The 16424-nt window shown below is 40.4% G+C and overlaps 1 protein-coding gene across 2 annotated transcripts in view; it reads right to left on the bottom strand.

The window, feature by feature from the left end:
- Positions 1–15777, bottom strand: part of MED24 (mediator complex subunit 24) — a 308225-nt gene extending 292448 nt beyond the window's left edge. For both annotated transcript variants that reach the window (XM_069237418.1, XM_069237419.1), the window contains exons 1-2: positions 15671–15777; positions 1977–2115 (exon numbers count right to left, since the gene is read on the bottom strand). In XM_069237418.1, the coding sequence (XP_069093519.1) occupies positions 1977–2115; positions 15671–15733 (202 nt within the window). In that variant the 5' untranslated portion in view covers positions 15734–15777. The remainder of the gene's footprint in view (positions 1–1976; positions 2116–15670) is intronic.
- Between the last annotated feature and the right edge of the window lie 647 nt (positions 15778–16424).

The following is a 16424-nucleotide window of genomic DNA, read 5'->3' as shown; positions in this document are numbered from 1 at the left end:
TCAAGCTCCTCACCCACGCACACAAGGCGCTCCACAACAATGGCCCAGCCTACCTCAACAGATGACTCACCTTTCACACCCCGTCCCGCCAACTCTGCTCAGCCGACCTCGCCCTCGCCAACATCCCCTGCATCCGAAGAACGACTACCGGAGGCAGATCCTTCTCCCACCTCGCCACCAAGACTTGGAAAACCCTTCCCTTACCCTTACGATAGACCGAAGACCTGCTGACTTTCAGGAACCAGCTCAAAACCTGGCTATTTGAGCAGTAGCAGCACCCCACTCCCCTCAGCGCCTTGAGACCCTCACGGGTGGTAGTGCGCTCTACAAATACACTGATTGATTGGTAAAAAAGTTAAACATATTTCCTGGAATGGTTCATCTGTCCATCTGGTACGGAATTGAGAGGCAGTGTGAAGCAACAAGAAGGGCAGGGATATGCAGCCTCGCAATGTTCCTCCCTCTCCATTAATGCAGAAAAAGATCCTGATAGTTCTGATGTACCTACTAGTCGCATGAGGGAAGATTTTCTTGTTATTTCTGTGCTGTACCTTTTGCATGTGTAAAGAAAACTGAGTGGGAGCTTCTGCCCTGCCTGGATGGGTGCTCTTAATAGATCTTTGGAGAGGTGTATTCTAGGCTTCAGAATTGCTTCCAATCGCATCAACCCTAATGCTGACAAACCAATGTACCTTCTGAAGGAGGCAAACACTTCAAAAACTAGAGATTGTTCCCTACCTCTTTTCCAATCATGTCCTTTAAGGAATCCAAGCTCTCTGCCAAACGTGGGCTGTTTTGTTCTCCACATGACATCATGAATCCTTGAATGTGAAATCAAAGGAGCTACAAGGAAAACTTCCTATCTTATTTGGTATCATCGCCCTAATATTGAAGGATATTCAGACAATCTTGTGAATCTACTAAACTTATCAGTGGTGTAATAGTGAATGAATGAATAACTTTATTTGCATGATGAATTCAAACCTTTGCAAAAAAAGACAAAAAAAAACAAACACAATGCAGAAAAAAAATGTTATGGTAATTATTGGGCTAAATACCTATGCATCCATAAAAACCATAACCTTCTCAAAGTCTATCATCAGACCATTTCCTAAAACTCTCTTGGTATCTACAAGACATAGGTGCCAATACAGAGAAGAGTAAAATTAAAAAAGATATTTAAAAGTTTAACGAATAAAAATTAAAATGTGAATAACCCACGTTGCAATGACCTCCACCACACACCAGCACCCCCTGTGGAAATGACCAGTGCATGGAGCAATTATCCTCCGTTAAAACTGATGGGGGTCAGTATTACAGGGGATGGAACAGCCACTTTGTTAAAACCGTGGCTTTAGGTGCTGGCGCCCTCTCTTTGATTTCTGAGCCTCTATGGGCATGTGCAAGCAGTAGTTTTCTCCTCGCGATGGTGAAAAATTTCCCAAAGTGGGCCAACTCCATGGGAATTTTGGAAGTGAATATGTATTTAACAGCTTCTCTACATGTCCCTAAGCCATGTTTCAGGAAAAGGGGTTTTAGAAGTTGACGTCTCTCTGAGCCCAATCCTGGGCAGCAACATATTAAATGACAAATAGATTCGATATGATAATTACAAAGTATGCATTGCTGAGAGAGACAACATTTTGGTTTTCAACTACATCTACATTTCCAAGCAGGTAGAGTTACAAGCCGCATGTGTAGAATGCCCTGAAATGTTCGAACTCTCAGGGCTCCTTTCCAGTGTGGCTGGAGGTTGGCCGAGCTATATGAGTTGTGTAATAGTGTTGGAGATAAGTAACGTAACGTTCTTAATAACGCATGAAAATGAATCCACTTCCTCCTTGTTGATCACTAAACACAGACATAGCAATGCAGCAAAAAAGCTAAAGCAGGACTAAAAGGTCACTAAATAAAATAGGGAGCATGGCAAGTACATGTGTACGTAAATAAAAGTAACACACTGGCACAAAACACACCTGCCAGGTTCAAGATGTCCCATGTGGCTCCCTTGGGAAAGAACTTCTTCATGTTAATGGCCCACTGGTAGTCACTCCATCGTTCCTTCCAGGCTTGCAGGATGGCCTGTTTTAGATTCACCACCTTCATAGCGAGGCTCTAAAATAGAATAGCAAAGTCTTGATTAGGAAAGGATACAGCAGCATAGGTTTAATATGGTTACAAATGGGGTGTCGATGCAGAGAGCCTTCATCTGGAACAGAACAAACAGCATACGTTATAACGCTACAGTAATTGTGGAAACATCACTTAAAGCCTTACTGTTCGTGCATAGTGCTGCTTTGTCTGCAAATCTGCAGGGTTTCTATACAACAATACTGGAAATCTAACGGAAAGTTTTTTGTATGGGTTATGCTCAAGTTATCGAGTGAAGCCCCTTGTATGATGCTGTGTATTGTATTTAGGTTTCAAGTTAATCATTTTTAAAATAAAAAATTATTATATCTATTTTTCCAAACTGCACACAAAATAATACAAACAAAACAGACTTCTCTGCTTAAGGCGGAGTAGCATATAATACGTGTTCCACTCTCAAATTAAAGTGTTTTACGATCTAGAACGGTGGAGGATGAAAATGTAGTGGTGCACGTTTTCAGGTGTGAGTTGTGTTACTCTTGAGCATGAAGCAACATAATGATGTTTCACAGGTGATCCAAGGCCTATGCTGCAGTTTTGACTAACTTATTTTTTAGTTTTCTTCAACCCAGCAGATTAATGTACAGCAGGTCTTCTTAAGGAAGACATCAGTTATAACTGATTTTTTTTTTCCAATTCTTTAAAAATTACTTATTAAAGGACTGGTGTGTTGGGATGCTCTGTTCACGAAAAAATCATCACTGATATACAGGTATCCCGTTTCTGTTCCTTCTGAGTGGCTAATAAGGTAATCTAAACACCCCAAAAAACATTATTTTAGTGAGTCTATCAAATTAACTTACTTTCCTGGAGTTGGCGATGGCCATTATTACTCGCATATTTCTAGTTATTGAGATTCCATCTATATTACTTGCTTGAAAATATTGTTCCATGCACTCCACACGCTTCCTTATTTCAAATTAGTATTTCATCACTGCAAATACCTACTCTTACAAGAAGAAATTTCATAAAAGGATTTATTTTATTTTTTGTTTTCACAACTATAGAGGATTTTCCCACTAAAAATAAAAATAGCTGAGGGTAGCACCTACAGCCTTGCCTCAGACTGTGGGGTTACTAACAGCTGATGGAAGCAATCACAGTCCCAGAGCTATAGGTGGTGTGGGCCTACCAGTATCTCTCTTGTACAATCCACTACAACTAGGGTCTTCACTTTCCCCAGGTGGTGTATTTCACATCTGCGTGCCTGGGATATCACGCACAGCGCAGTAGTCTATGGTAGACATGATGACTACTCAGACAAAATTGTGGTTCCTCAAGATCACCTTAAAAGTCCCCTGTGGACATGAAAACCTGCGTACACATTGTCCCTGAAACACTGCAACAAAGCCCAGTAGACATCTCAAGGACTGGGGGGGGGGGGGAATATTCAATTTCTGCCTGCCACCTTACCAAGACCCCCTTCTTATGCTGAACTTGGCAATAAGTCGAACCCCTTATTCACTCATGGGCAAAACGCTGTGACTCTAAACTTCCAGTGCCAAAGTCGGCAGCACTGGCCATAATGCCAGAGCCTGGGTAGAAGGAGGGAGGCGGGCAGAACTAACATGAAAGTTTGGCTCATTATGGACTTGAGGTTCCAACAGGACCTCGAGCTCAGCCAGAGCCAAGTTTTAGGATCGCCGTTTCGGTGGTTCAGTTATTGGTTCAAGGTAACACATAGCTTGACCACTTCAGACTAGCCTCTCTGCCTGCTGAAAAAGCCTGAGAGGACCTACTCTGGTCTGATTGGTAGAGTTGAAGAAATATTGCAGTGTTGCTTGCTGCAGTAGACCCACAGAAGAAAAAACATGGCTCTCATCCAGACTGTGGTTAAACCTTTTTTAAACTGCTCGAGAAGACTTTGAGCAAACCCAGAAATATGATGACCAGGGACCGGGCCTTTATGTTTGAGCTTTCTCTCCACATTAGAGCTATGCCTCGATTATGGAAACGTTCTAATGCTAAAAGCTGTCTTGGAAGAAATAAAGCTTTACTGCCCAGCTTGAGAGGAGCTGACCACGAAGTTAAAGTGCAAGACGCAGCTGGCCTGTGTCGCTCACAAAGGATTCAGAAACCAAGATGGCTTGCAGCCCAGCTCACCAGATTGGACTCAAGAAAGACCCTTTTCACCAATAGTATGGGTAGAGGTGAGCGAGCCAATGAATATACAAGGGAAGCCGAGCCAAGGGTCTGGCTCAGATCTTACAGCCCTTACACAAGCAAAGGCCTGAAAATGTTTGCTATATAAATCACACCACAAACCTCACGTAAAATATGATAAAGTTGCTTCAAAATTCAAAAAAGTATCTCTTTAACATGCGAAGATTTAACATTAATAGGTCACATTAAAGGACTGCACTGAGAAGTTCTTATTAAAAGTAATGTAGGGAAAAAATATTTGCCCAAGATCATACAATTTAAGCAGTGAAACTGCAATTTAGCATGGTTTTCTGATTTCACTTTGTAGAAATCAGCCAGGAAATGGGGTTCTTTTTGTCTTTTCTTATGTTAAGGCTTTGTTTTTACCTCTTTGTGTATTTTTTTTAAATGTTTTTATATACCATGAGCTTCATCCATAGGTCAAATTGTAGCACTGTATATGACCACCAATTACATGACATAAGATCACAATCATTGCTCACAGTAATAGGGACAGTAATCAAATGTTTTGAGCCAAGACTAAAACTCAAACTTAGTTGCCCAGTGCGAAAATCGTCAGCACGGGCCGAAAAACCAAATCTTGGATAGAGGGAGAGAAGCAGACACAAGCCACATGAAAGCTAGACTAGATGGGCTTGAGGTTCCAACAGGACCTCAAGCTGAGCCAGAGCCAAGCTCCAGACTTGCCTTTTCAGTAGTTCACCCACCCCTACTGGAATGGGCCTTGCAGTAAAGCATGCTGAGCAAAACAAAACAATGGATTTAGGCCCAGATCTGTGACCTGGGGTGAATGGTTGGTTTATTCAGCATTCAGTCTATCATCTGCTGTTTTTGTATTTATTGCCCTGAGCAGGAAAGGTACGCCCAGACAAGGGTCCTGTGCTCACTGTGCCACTAGATTCAAGCTAGCCTGGCTGATGAGGGGTGATATCCCGAAACCGGTCCCAAGATGCTTATTTCAGGTCCAAATCTAAGAAGGACCTGGCCTGTCAGTTCTCTCTAAGGAAGCAGGGTCAAGATTGATATGCATATGGTGATATCCAAACTGAAATGGCATGGCAAGCAAAAAAAAATTAATGGATTTAAGCCGAGCTCTGTGACTGGGGGTAAATGTTTGATTTGTTCAACATTCTGCCCATCATCCTTTCTTTTTGCAGTTAAGAATATCGTGACTGTGCAAGGAGTAAGGTGGCCCAGCAGGGGTGTGGAATTTAATAAAATATTGTCTTGTCCAGAGAACAGGTTGCTTCTTAAATCTACTTGTCCTGTAAAAAAATCTATTTGTCCCTTTGGTGCCCTGGAGTGTGGCGACAAATTATGGCAGCAACCTCATTATGCAAGAGCTCTGAGAACAGCCTCTCTGATTATGCCAAGCTCATACTATAGTTGGGCTTTAATACTAGCAAGTTCAAGCCCTCCTTATTTTGCCACCTTCCTGAAGATCTACATACTGGGGCGGGAGGAAGCAATAAGCAATAATTCCAGGGCTGGAATGCCTTTGAGTCCTTGCAAACCTACTAACTTGCATGTTTTAATGATTTTCACAAGCTCTTACCTTCTCTTCCCCCATACTGGGAAAGGTTGATAATTTACTCCTGAAAAGGGAAGAAGTTCTTCCAGGGTTTGGAACTAAGTGGTTGGAGGGAAAGTGAACTTGTAAACGCAAAATAGATTTTTGCATGAGTAAATCTACACGTGCATATTTGCTCGTGCTAAAATACAGTTCACAAATATTTTGAAGGAGTACGATTTTCTGGTCTACTTCTGTAAATTCTTCAGAATTCGTGAAAGCCACAAATGCAAAACTGGTTCAGGCAAAGATTCATACATTTTCCTGCTGTGTGTTCCTAAATTATGTAATATGTGTTGTCTCCTAACTGAGCTTAATTTGTCCCCACCTATGGCAGTTGAATAGGATTCAAAAATGTTTACCCAGTCCTTCCATGGAATATTCGGTTCACCAATTTCATTTAAGAATGGGATAGGTTGGGACATTCCGGCAGCAGCCATAATTAGAGCAATTAAATAATACAATTTTAGGAGGTAAGGGTGAATGTGATATTACACTGAGGTGAGCGTGATGAATATAATATCACATACATCAAATTGGAGAAACAATTCGGAGATAGAATTAATATTGTTCTAGAGCATCACAAATTTTTCTGTTGCACTCAGGGCAAACAGGAAAGTGTAACAAACTATATAGCTGGGTTGAGAGGTTTGAGCACCTATGTAAGCACTTATGTAACTTTGGAGATCTTAATGATTGTCTCATTCACGATCAATTAGTACGTTGTACTAATAACACAAAAATACAAGAAACATTATTACAAAAAAAAAAACAGATTTACAGGAGGCTTTTGAGATAGCGAAATCCATTGAATATACTGCTTTTTGCTTACAAGAAATCAGATTCTAACCCTCTTTGGAACAAGTTTCAGAAATTAAAGAGGTCAAAGCAAATGAGAACGTACTTAAAGGCGACAAATTACACCAGAAAAATATTTGTTCAAATTTAAATTTAAAGTGCTGTTGTTGTGGAAGCAGCAATCATCTTACAAATTCGAACTCCTGCCAAGCCAGAACAGCCACATGTAGAAAATGCAATAAAAAAAGGTCACTTTGCAAGGGTGTGTATGGACCTTTCCAAATCTGACAGACCAAATGAATATAAGCAAGTTGAAGAGAGCTCTCAAGAAGTCAAAAGAATCATTTTACAAATTGAAAATTAAGTTATTTCCACTCAATATACTGAATGCACATTATACATTGATGATAATCCCCTTACAGTATTTGCTGATTCTTGTCCGCCCTTCACCCTCATCAATGCCTCAGATTGTAATAAGATAATAGATATGAATGCAGGGAATGTCCTCAATCCAGATATTAACCCTAAGGGATACAACAAAGACCCCATTCTTCTCATATGTATGTTTAAGGCCCTTATATTATTCAAAGATCGTTCCACAGTTGGGAAAAATTATGTAGTAGATAAATGCTCCAATTTATTAGGTTGGCAGCACCAGAAGGAGCTAGAAATTAAGCTGGATCCGAACCATCCAGAACAAGTATTGATTATCAACTTACCCAACTCTGGACACACATCTTTCAAGGATTCAGAGAGGTTTTCAATGAGACTTTAAGATTGCTAAGAGATTTCCAACACAAAATCAAACTGAAACCTAGCTCTAGACCTGTGGTACACAAAACCAGGCCAATACCTCATTTACTTAAAGATGTTCTTAGAAAAGAACTTAACAGATTGGAATCCATGGGAATAAAACAGTCCATTGAAAGCTCAGAATGGTTAGCCCCCATTGTTATAGTAAGGAAAAACCATGGCAGAGTGTGTATTGGCCTATGCGAGTTAAACAAAAACATATGGATTGAGAGACACCCGCTTCCCCGTATCCATGAGATGTTAAGTACTGTGGGTGAAGCTGTATGTTTCTCTGTCCTCGATCTATCTAATGCATACCACCAAGTGGAGTTACATCCTGAATCCAAATGGCTAACTGTCTTTACCACCCCCTTAGGCTCTTTTGGGTTTAACAGAATGCCTTTTGGGTTGGCGTCAGCCGCAGCGGCTTGTCAGAAAATCATGCAGCACATTTTAGGTGATGCTTCCAAAACTCTTGCTTCCAGGATGACATTCTAAATTATGGAGCCACAGTTGAGGAACACGACATTAATCTAAAAACTGTTCTCAATAAATTAAGAACAGCAGGGCTTACTCTAAAAAAAGAAAAGTGCCAAATTGGGGTGAGTACAGTGGAATATTTGGGACACACCATTTCTAAAGATGGATTTAAACCTAAAACATGCTTAGTGGAAGCTATAAGAAAAGTGAATTACCCCAAGAATAAAGAGGAACTTAAGTCATTTTTAGGTCTTGCTGAATTCATGGCAAAATATTTCAAGAACTTGTCTGAACTGACATACGACCTAAGAGATTTACTGAGCGGTCACATGATCTGAAAACCATGATGTTACTTTTCAGAAAGTAAAACAAGCCATATTAGCAGCACCATACCTATGCAATTCGGATCACAAAAGGAAAACTATCCTCACTACAGATGCTAGCAAGAAGTGATTGGGGACGACTTTATCTCAGATCATAGAAGGTAAGGAAAGAATTGTGGCTTTTGCTTCCACGGCCCTTAGTAAGGCAGAATCCAATTATTCGGTAATAGAAAGAGAGGCCCTGGCTTGCTTCTGGGCAGTTAAACACTTAAAATTCTTCTTATGGGGCACTCAGTTTAACATTCGTACTGATCACAAACCATTAGTCGACATATTTACCACAAAAGGGTCTTCCAATAGCACTCCAAGGATCGCTAGATGGATCCTGGGTCTAGAAAACTTTTGTTTCAATGTAGAATATGTCCCTGGCAATGATAATACTGCTGCTGACTTCTTATCTAGAGCTTCTTTAGATATAAGAGAGGACTATGAAACACCTGAATATCCTGTCATGATGGTAACAACACCCTCTATCACTAATGATGAATAGGTTTCTGCCTATCAGCAAGATCAATCCTTATCCATGCTCAAACTGTTTACTAAAGAAGGGTGGCCAAGCTCAAAAAATGATGTGAAAGAGGACATAAAAGCTTACTGAGAGATAAGATATGAGATCAATAAATACAATAACGTCTTATTCAGGAAGAACAAAATTATACCTCCGGTAAACTTAAGAAATAAAATAATTGAGCTTGCCCACAAGGGTTCTTTGGGCAGAAGCATGACTAAGTCTTGTGTTAGGGAACAGTATTGGGTCCCTAAAAAGAATTCAATGGTAGAAGCCAAAGTCAAGGATTGCTCTATTTGTGAAAACAGTGACAAATCTAGAGTAAGTCGTAAAGTCCCTACTTCTCCAGTGTCTATTCCGGATAAACCTTGGGAAAAGTTGGCACTGGATATCATTGGACCCATTAATATGGCAGGAGTAATAAAACACTATGCTTTTGTGTTAATTGATTACCATTCGCATTAGATAACTACAAGAATGGTTAATGAAATCACTACTGGGTCACTCATCAGTTTTTTTAAAAGATGTGTTTTCAACAGAGGATATCCCAGCTACCATTACCACTGATAATGGCATTCAATTAACTTCATCAGCAATGAAAGATTTTTTCAAGCTCCTCAACACTGCCCAGCTTACTACACCTTTATATTGCCCACGGGCAAATGGTCTAGTTGAAAGAATCAACCGTATGATCAAAGAATGTATTCAACTAGCCAGCATTAATCCTTTAAATGTAGAGAATGCGATTCGAGACGTGCTATGGGCTTTCCACATTACTCCTAATTCCATAACTAAAATAACCCCATTCTCAGCTCTAAAAGGCAGAAAACACAGCACAAAGTTCTTCCCCTCTTGGTTAGGAGGAGGGGACAAGATTGTGCATACCGTTCCCTATCCTAAAGACAAAATCTCTGTATACCTAGACAAATACAAAAAGTATTATGACTTCAAACATGGCACAAAACAGCAATTGTGGAAAGTGGGAGATTAGGATTTTTAACAAATACCTAAGGGAAAAATGTGAGCAAGTACGGAAGGTACAAAATATATGGGACCTGTATGTATTGCTAAGGTAAAACACACTGTGATTGTCTTAGACAACGGTCAATGTTGGGCTATGGATAGGATTGCCAAACATGAACCACCTTCTAGCCTCAATGGACAAAACACCTATGAGGCCTGTTGGAGAAGAAAGGACATATCAGATCAAAATGTTGGAGGGAACTATCTTAAAAGAACAAGTGGTAGACTATCCCAGGCTCCTGCTTGGCATAAAGACTACGGTTTGAACACATAATCTTTTTTGTGCGTCAGCGTAGTTCATTCAGTTTTGTATAAAGTCTTTTAGGCGATTATCCTTTCCTCAGTTTAGCTAGATAACCTTGAAGATACCCTGTTAAGTCATCTCCTCTACTGTCAGTGAATGACTAATGTGGGAATATTGAATTCACATTTCCTTTTTACTTTCCTCCTATTTTGATATCCCAACTTAAAGCCATAACCTTATATTTGGTTGTTTTTAGGTGGGAAGATTGTGTTGTAATATATCAAAAGAACATGTTTTAGCAATCAATAGAAATGTGTTAATGGCTACCTATTTCATATTTCATTTATAAGTGGTTAACTGGCATGTATTATGGTTAACTATTATGTTCCAACTGCCCTTTTCCCCGGTAGAGTTAGTACGTGCCAGTGCTCGAGAGAGTTGACAGGAGCTCACAGTAGAATGTTGGTGTATTGAGAGGAAAACAGCTATGTGAAGAAGGAGCAGTAGAGATGGAATAAAGACCTACACTTGAAGAATTAAATGTGTTTTCTTTACAACAGTAGCCCAACAAACTATACACAAAGACTTAATGAACCAGGTCTCCTACGATGTTCAAAATGAAATTACCTTTCTGACTTTCAACATAGCGCTTGTACCATGGTTATTTTTTTAGCGGGTTACTTTTATTTCTGAGCTATTTCAATGGGTTGTCTGCCACTATGACTCATAACCACAGAGCTGTGAAGCTTTGCAAAAGAAGCCACTGATAAACTGAAGAAGAGGGCAGACAACTCGTTGTCAACATTCTCAATGCACCTCTGTCCATTTCACTGGCTGTACTAAACAAGAGCCTATAGGACATCCAAGAGTCTGTCAAGAACACCAAAACCTTACTTGTACAATAGTAACATGTTCTGTATAGCTTCCTTTAAAAGCCTTTGTCATGAACAACTGTTGGTGGTTTATTCACTAAAATAATGTCACATTAGTGGTTTGCCAAAATAGTTAACCTCTGTTGTAACGACCCCCAGGGTAACCATTCACATTCCCTCTGTTCCACTGCTACACCTAGGCCTCCAGAGAGGCAAGGGCAGCTGCGGAATTGCCATTTGTGGTCTTACTCACCTTCTTCCCCTCTCCCAGCTCCCCACAGACCCAAAGGAGGCTGGAGAACATGGACAGCGGTGTGACTGCACCAAATGCTTTCTCACCTGTCAGCACAAGTCTCTGCAGGCCTACGCTGATAGGAGATATGTAGCCAACCTGGCAAGCAGCTCTCACAAAGCCACAGTCTGCGAGGTGCCAGCTCTCTGCTCTTGATATGAAAGAAGAGGGAGTTGCTGTGTCCTAGGAGTGGGTGGGAGAGTGCTGCAGAGGGTAGTGGGAGTGGTTAGAAGGCGGCCAGTTTGGTATTTTTTTAACATTTTAAATATGGCTGTGCTATTTGGAGCCATGTACAGCATATTATGGATGAGTAAAATGTGAATTGGGGATGCTTGTCATTTCTGGCCTCTGAGTGAAATAGAACAACTTTAGCTTCTTTCTTGTTGTCTAGTTGATGTCTTAGAACCTCTTAGCGACAAATAATTCTGTAATTTACAGTTATCCATATATATATGGTCCATGATGGAAAAAAATGCTTTGCTTCACCAAGATTTGCAAGCATTTCCTGGATGAAAGGCAAAGGATGACAGTCGACCAATACGTTTTAGTTAGCGTGTATAGATCGATGCAAAACAAATTGCCAGATTGTTTTTCTAGTCAGAACTACAGGGGAACCCCATTCTGGGGTGTCAGATGGCTCAGTGATTGCCTTAGAGCAAAGATAAATTAAATTAGACTTCCGGATTCTTGTGTACACTCAGCAGTACTGGACTAACCTTCTGTACAAGTAGTATTGCAGGGATGTGGAATTCCTATCGCCCGACGCCAGGACATATTGTTTGGGGTCAAGGGCAACAAGTTTCCTTTTTTTTTTTGTCCTTGGGACAAGTAGGCCCAACCCCCTGCAGCATAAACCCTTTGGCTGCCAGTGTGCAGGGAAGGGAAATGTCTGCAGTTCAGGTAATATGTTTCCAAAGGTCAATGGTATTTGAACTTGTATTTATGGTTCATTAATGGAAAGCCTTTATTGTTAGGGTGAGCCCTGTACATAAATGTTTTAAGGTCACACTGCAATACTTGTTCCAGTAAAAAAAGAAAAAAGTGTACACACGTTAGAAAAGTTCAACAATGTGAGGCTAAGTATAATGCTCTGATTATATGCAAATATTGGAGAAGCTTGTAAGCAAGAGTGATTATTCTTTGCTTTCAAAATAAAATGTTCTGAAAAAATTCATGTAGGAGAAAAACGTTATGCCACTATATTTTAAATGCTATTTCTTTGAAACGTCATTTAATAAAATGCGTTGATGCAAGCTAGTACTTCTAAAAAAAAATATTCCTAATGGAAAATCAGAGTAACGATTTTCAACAAGATTATGGGACGCATGCAAATAAACAAGCACTGGCAAAGCCAACCGATCCAAACATTTTTGTGAGTCTTTTGGTTTCGTTAATGCTTGTCTTGTTTTGACATGGCTTTTGTAAAACTTTATTGTTGTGGGAGCTGCCTGGCCCTCACCATTGTAACAAACACTGTCGAAAAGAAGAAAAAAAAAAAAAAAGATTTTGGCCTCAAAAAGCACACATTGCCACCAGTGGCATAACAAAGACCCCGTGGGCCCCCTCAGCCCAGCACCTGCCCTGAGTGAGTCTGGATTAAGGGGGGCACCCATGTTCTTTGCAGTGGGCCCCCCACAGTTTTGTTACACCACTGATTGCCATAGTAGTTCCTCGTACTGAACAAAACTACTTTGTGTGCCAATATGCTCCTTGTGGAAGAGCAGAATGCGATCACTCACAGTAAAGCCTGCCGATAGAGAGCGAAATATAAGTTTAATAAAAACAAAATGTCTCTTTTAATGCCAGAACTAATTAGGGAGCCAATTCTTAAAGAAAGTCTCAAAAGTGCACCCATGGTATATGTCTTTGAATTAGTGGATTTCATAAATTCACAAGATCTTACAGAAGTTGACCAGGAAATCGTACTCCTAGAAAATATTTTCAAACTGTATTTTAACACGAGCAAATTTGCATGTGCAGATTTACTCATGTGAAAATCTATTGAGCTTTTGCAGGATCACTTTCCCTCCAACCACTTTTTTCCCCAACCCTAGAAGAACTTCTGCCATTGTCAGGAGTAAATTTCCAACTTTTCTCATGATGGGAAAAGATTAGAGAAAAGTTGGTGAAAATCCTTAAAACCTGCAAGTTAGGTTTGCGGACTCAAAGGCATTTCAGCCCTGGAACTATTGCTTACTGCTTCCCCCAGCCCCAGTATGTAGATCTGCGGAAAGGTGGTAAAATAATGAAATTGCTATCCTGGGGATTGAAATTACAAGTATTCAAGTCCACTATAGTAGGTGCCCTAGCATAATCAGCGAGGCTATTATCAGAGCTCTTTCATAATCAGATTGCTGTCATAATTTGTCGCCACACTACGTGGCACCAAAGGGACAAGTAGATTTTTTCACAGGACGATTAGATCTAAGAAGCAACCTGTCCCATAGACAAGTACATATTTATTAAATTCCACACCCCTGGTATTGTAATTTGTTTTAACTTGATACTATGTTCAACTCCCTTTACAGTACCAATACAATTCCTGTACAATTGTGGGAACTTGGACATGAACTGCTGGTATAAATTATCATGTACATATACATCACTGGCATCTCTCCTAAAGCTCTAGGATTATCTGAATGTTGTTTTAAATGCAGTCCTAGTCTTTCTAAATTTTTCCATCCCAAGAATTCATGGCCCTTCCCTCCTACATAACATAATGTGTATTTGTAAAGCACATGTATCACCCGAGTGTATCAAGGTGCTGAATAACAGATGTTTATTGTTACCCAACTTAATGACACTCGTGTTATCAACCTCAGAAGGATGAAAGGCTGAGTGAACCTGCCGGGATTTGAATCGGTGATGATAAAGTCAAACACAGGCCCCTACAGTAGATGCATTAGTCCATACACCTTGGCTTAAATATTTCTACCTAAACATGCCAATGGGCTAACGTAATAGTCTATAAATTAATATCCATACTGCACAACATTTTACTCATTGGCCAATATTTCTGAAAAGTGTTATTAGAAGAAATAGTAATTGATGCTCCAGAATCCTCATCACAGTCCGAGATACATTACTAATCTGTGTCTCACATAATGGACCTTTTTGTCTCCCAACATTTGGTAATCACCTTATTGAAATGTTAATCTATTTCGTTAGTTCTTTAGATTTTGTAGAAATGAAGATTTAAAACAAAGGTGTATTTTGTTGTGAAGGGATGTGATTTATTGGAATGGACAGATATGGCAATGCTAGTACTAAGCTTAAAACTAGGTTTGGATAAACCTATAGCATTAGGAGAGATGTCCGTGCTTTCTGTGGATGTCAGGGATAATATAGGCATGTTCCCAGAAGTGTTCACGCAGTGTTGGCACTAGGTAAGGTGTTTGAATAAAAATGCATGAAACTATTTCATTTCATCTGAGATGGTGTAGTAAGACCCACTATATGGAACCGTTCGTTTATACAAAACGTTCCTTATTCTTAAAATAGACAGTCTATATCTACAAAAGATATTCTATCTGGCTGTAAACCATCCATACCACCTTCACTTGAAATGACAGCTCTGTAGCATTTACTATGTTTCATATACTTTGTTATGCATGAAACGTTACTCTACTCATACAGAGGAGCAGTTACTGCAACAGTCTACTCGAGTTCTGACAATTTGGCACCAAACATGCCAGGTGTTTCATTGTACGTTGCTTTCACTTTGAATAAAGTCTCTATAGCAAATCTCTGCCCTTTAAAACCAGATACTGGCATGTTCCACAAAGGAAGTTTTGATTAAGCTTTCCGTTTGCCAAGGCTTTGTGCTGACTCCTCGCGCTTATTTATTTACATTGGTTTTCTATAACACGTCTTTGTTAGCGCGCTGTACAATATAACAAAAGTTGCATATTACGTAGTATGCACACAAATAATCTGAGGACAGCAGGGCTAGCATGTAATTAAAATGATTAACATGGTCATGTAGTCGCACTATAAACGATGGTCAACTTGATTCATGAAACTTTGGTGATTTCCACCAAGTTCTATTTTCGGGCTGAACACTAACCAAACAGGTACTTGTACGCCAACATAGGTTTCAAAAGCAAAAAAAGGCAGTACGTCAACGGTGAACAGGCTTCTATCACACCACGGGACGTCTAGGTTTTCCACCATCTGTTCCACAAAATGTCAATACATTAATCACATACAGGTTTTAAGAAACGGTTGGCTGAACACAGGAAACATGTTTTCGCGTGTTCCGTGCAACGTCGAATAGCAGCCTAGCAGCCCCTTTGAAAAACCCAGTGTTAATATAGGTGACAATATCGTACGTAAAAGTCCTATTGAAATCCCCGTAAAGCATCATTTCAGGTGCCCACCAGGCCACTACTTACATGCACCGGTTGAGCATTAAACCTAATGCCTGTTGTCCTTTGTTGATCTTTAGCGGATGTCATTTGACCGTAAGTTTGCACTTCCGGGTCGTATAATAACCAATCCAACAGCTGGAAATATTCAGAGAGTGTAGTGGTGTGGTGTGCAGCTAATAATTAAGATGACCGAGGATTGGTGCTTTGTGGGGCATCCCAGCCAATCCTAGCGCGCAGCAAAGAATTCCGAATTGCAGATTGGCTGTAGAGACCGCCCAGGTTGTATTTTGAGACCGAGAGACGCCGCGTAGCAGTTCGGTTGAGGTGGTCTAGTTATAGACAGGGAAGTGTCAGTACCCAGTGAGTACTGCTAGGTGGGAAGGGAGAAGGAAACTGAGGACGGCAGGGTTGTGGACTTGTTCCTGTTGGAGGTCAGAGAGAGATATAGTTGGAGCTTTTCGCGGATTTGAACAGGTTATGTCCGTCTCTCCACGGTCGTCTACCTTTTCACAACATACACAGGCGTGTTGTCTAGTGCTCATGCTGGGCCGGGCCAGAGACTGCGGTACAGGTGCAGCCCGAGCTCGTCGAGTTGCCACTGTTACTTTTATAGGGCACATGCAACGTTTCTATCATTTACCGGCTCTGGGTATTTAACTATAGTGACGCTAGTTTTATTCGCATCCTGCTGGTTCATTATACGTTATTCATGTCAAACTTTAGTGGCTTGTTTAGGAAGGTCCTAGCCGCGCAACGCCCATTAAGGTAAATAGGTTTT

This window comes from Pleurodeles waltl, chromosome 6, assembly GCF_031143425.1.
Source record: "Pleurodeles waltl isolate 20211129_DDA chromosome 6, aPleWal1.hap1.20221129, whole genome shotgun sequence".
Lineage (NCBI taxonomy): Eukaryota > Metazoa > Chordata > Amphibia > Caudata > Salamandridae > Pleurodeles > Pleurodeles waltl.
Note: the sequence above shows the minus strand (reverse complement) of the source record. Positions and strands in the feature narration are given on the sequence as shown.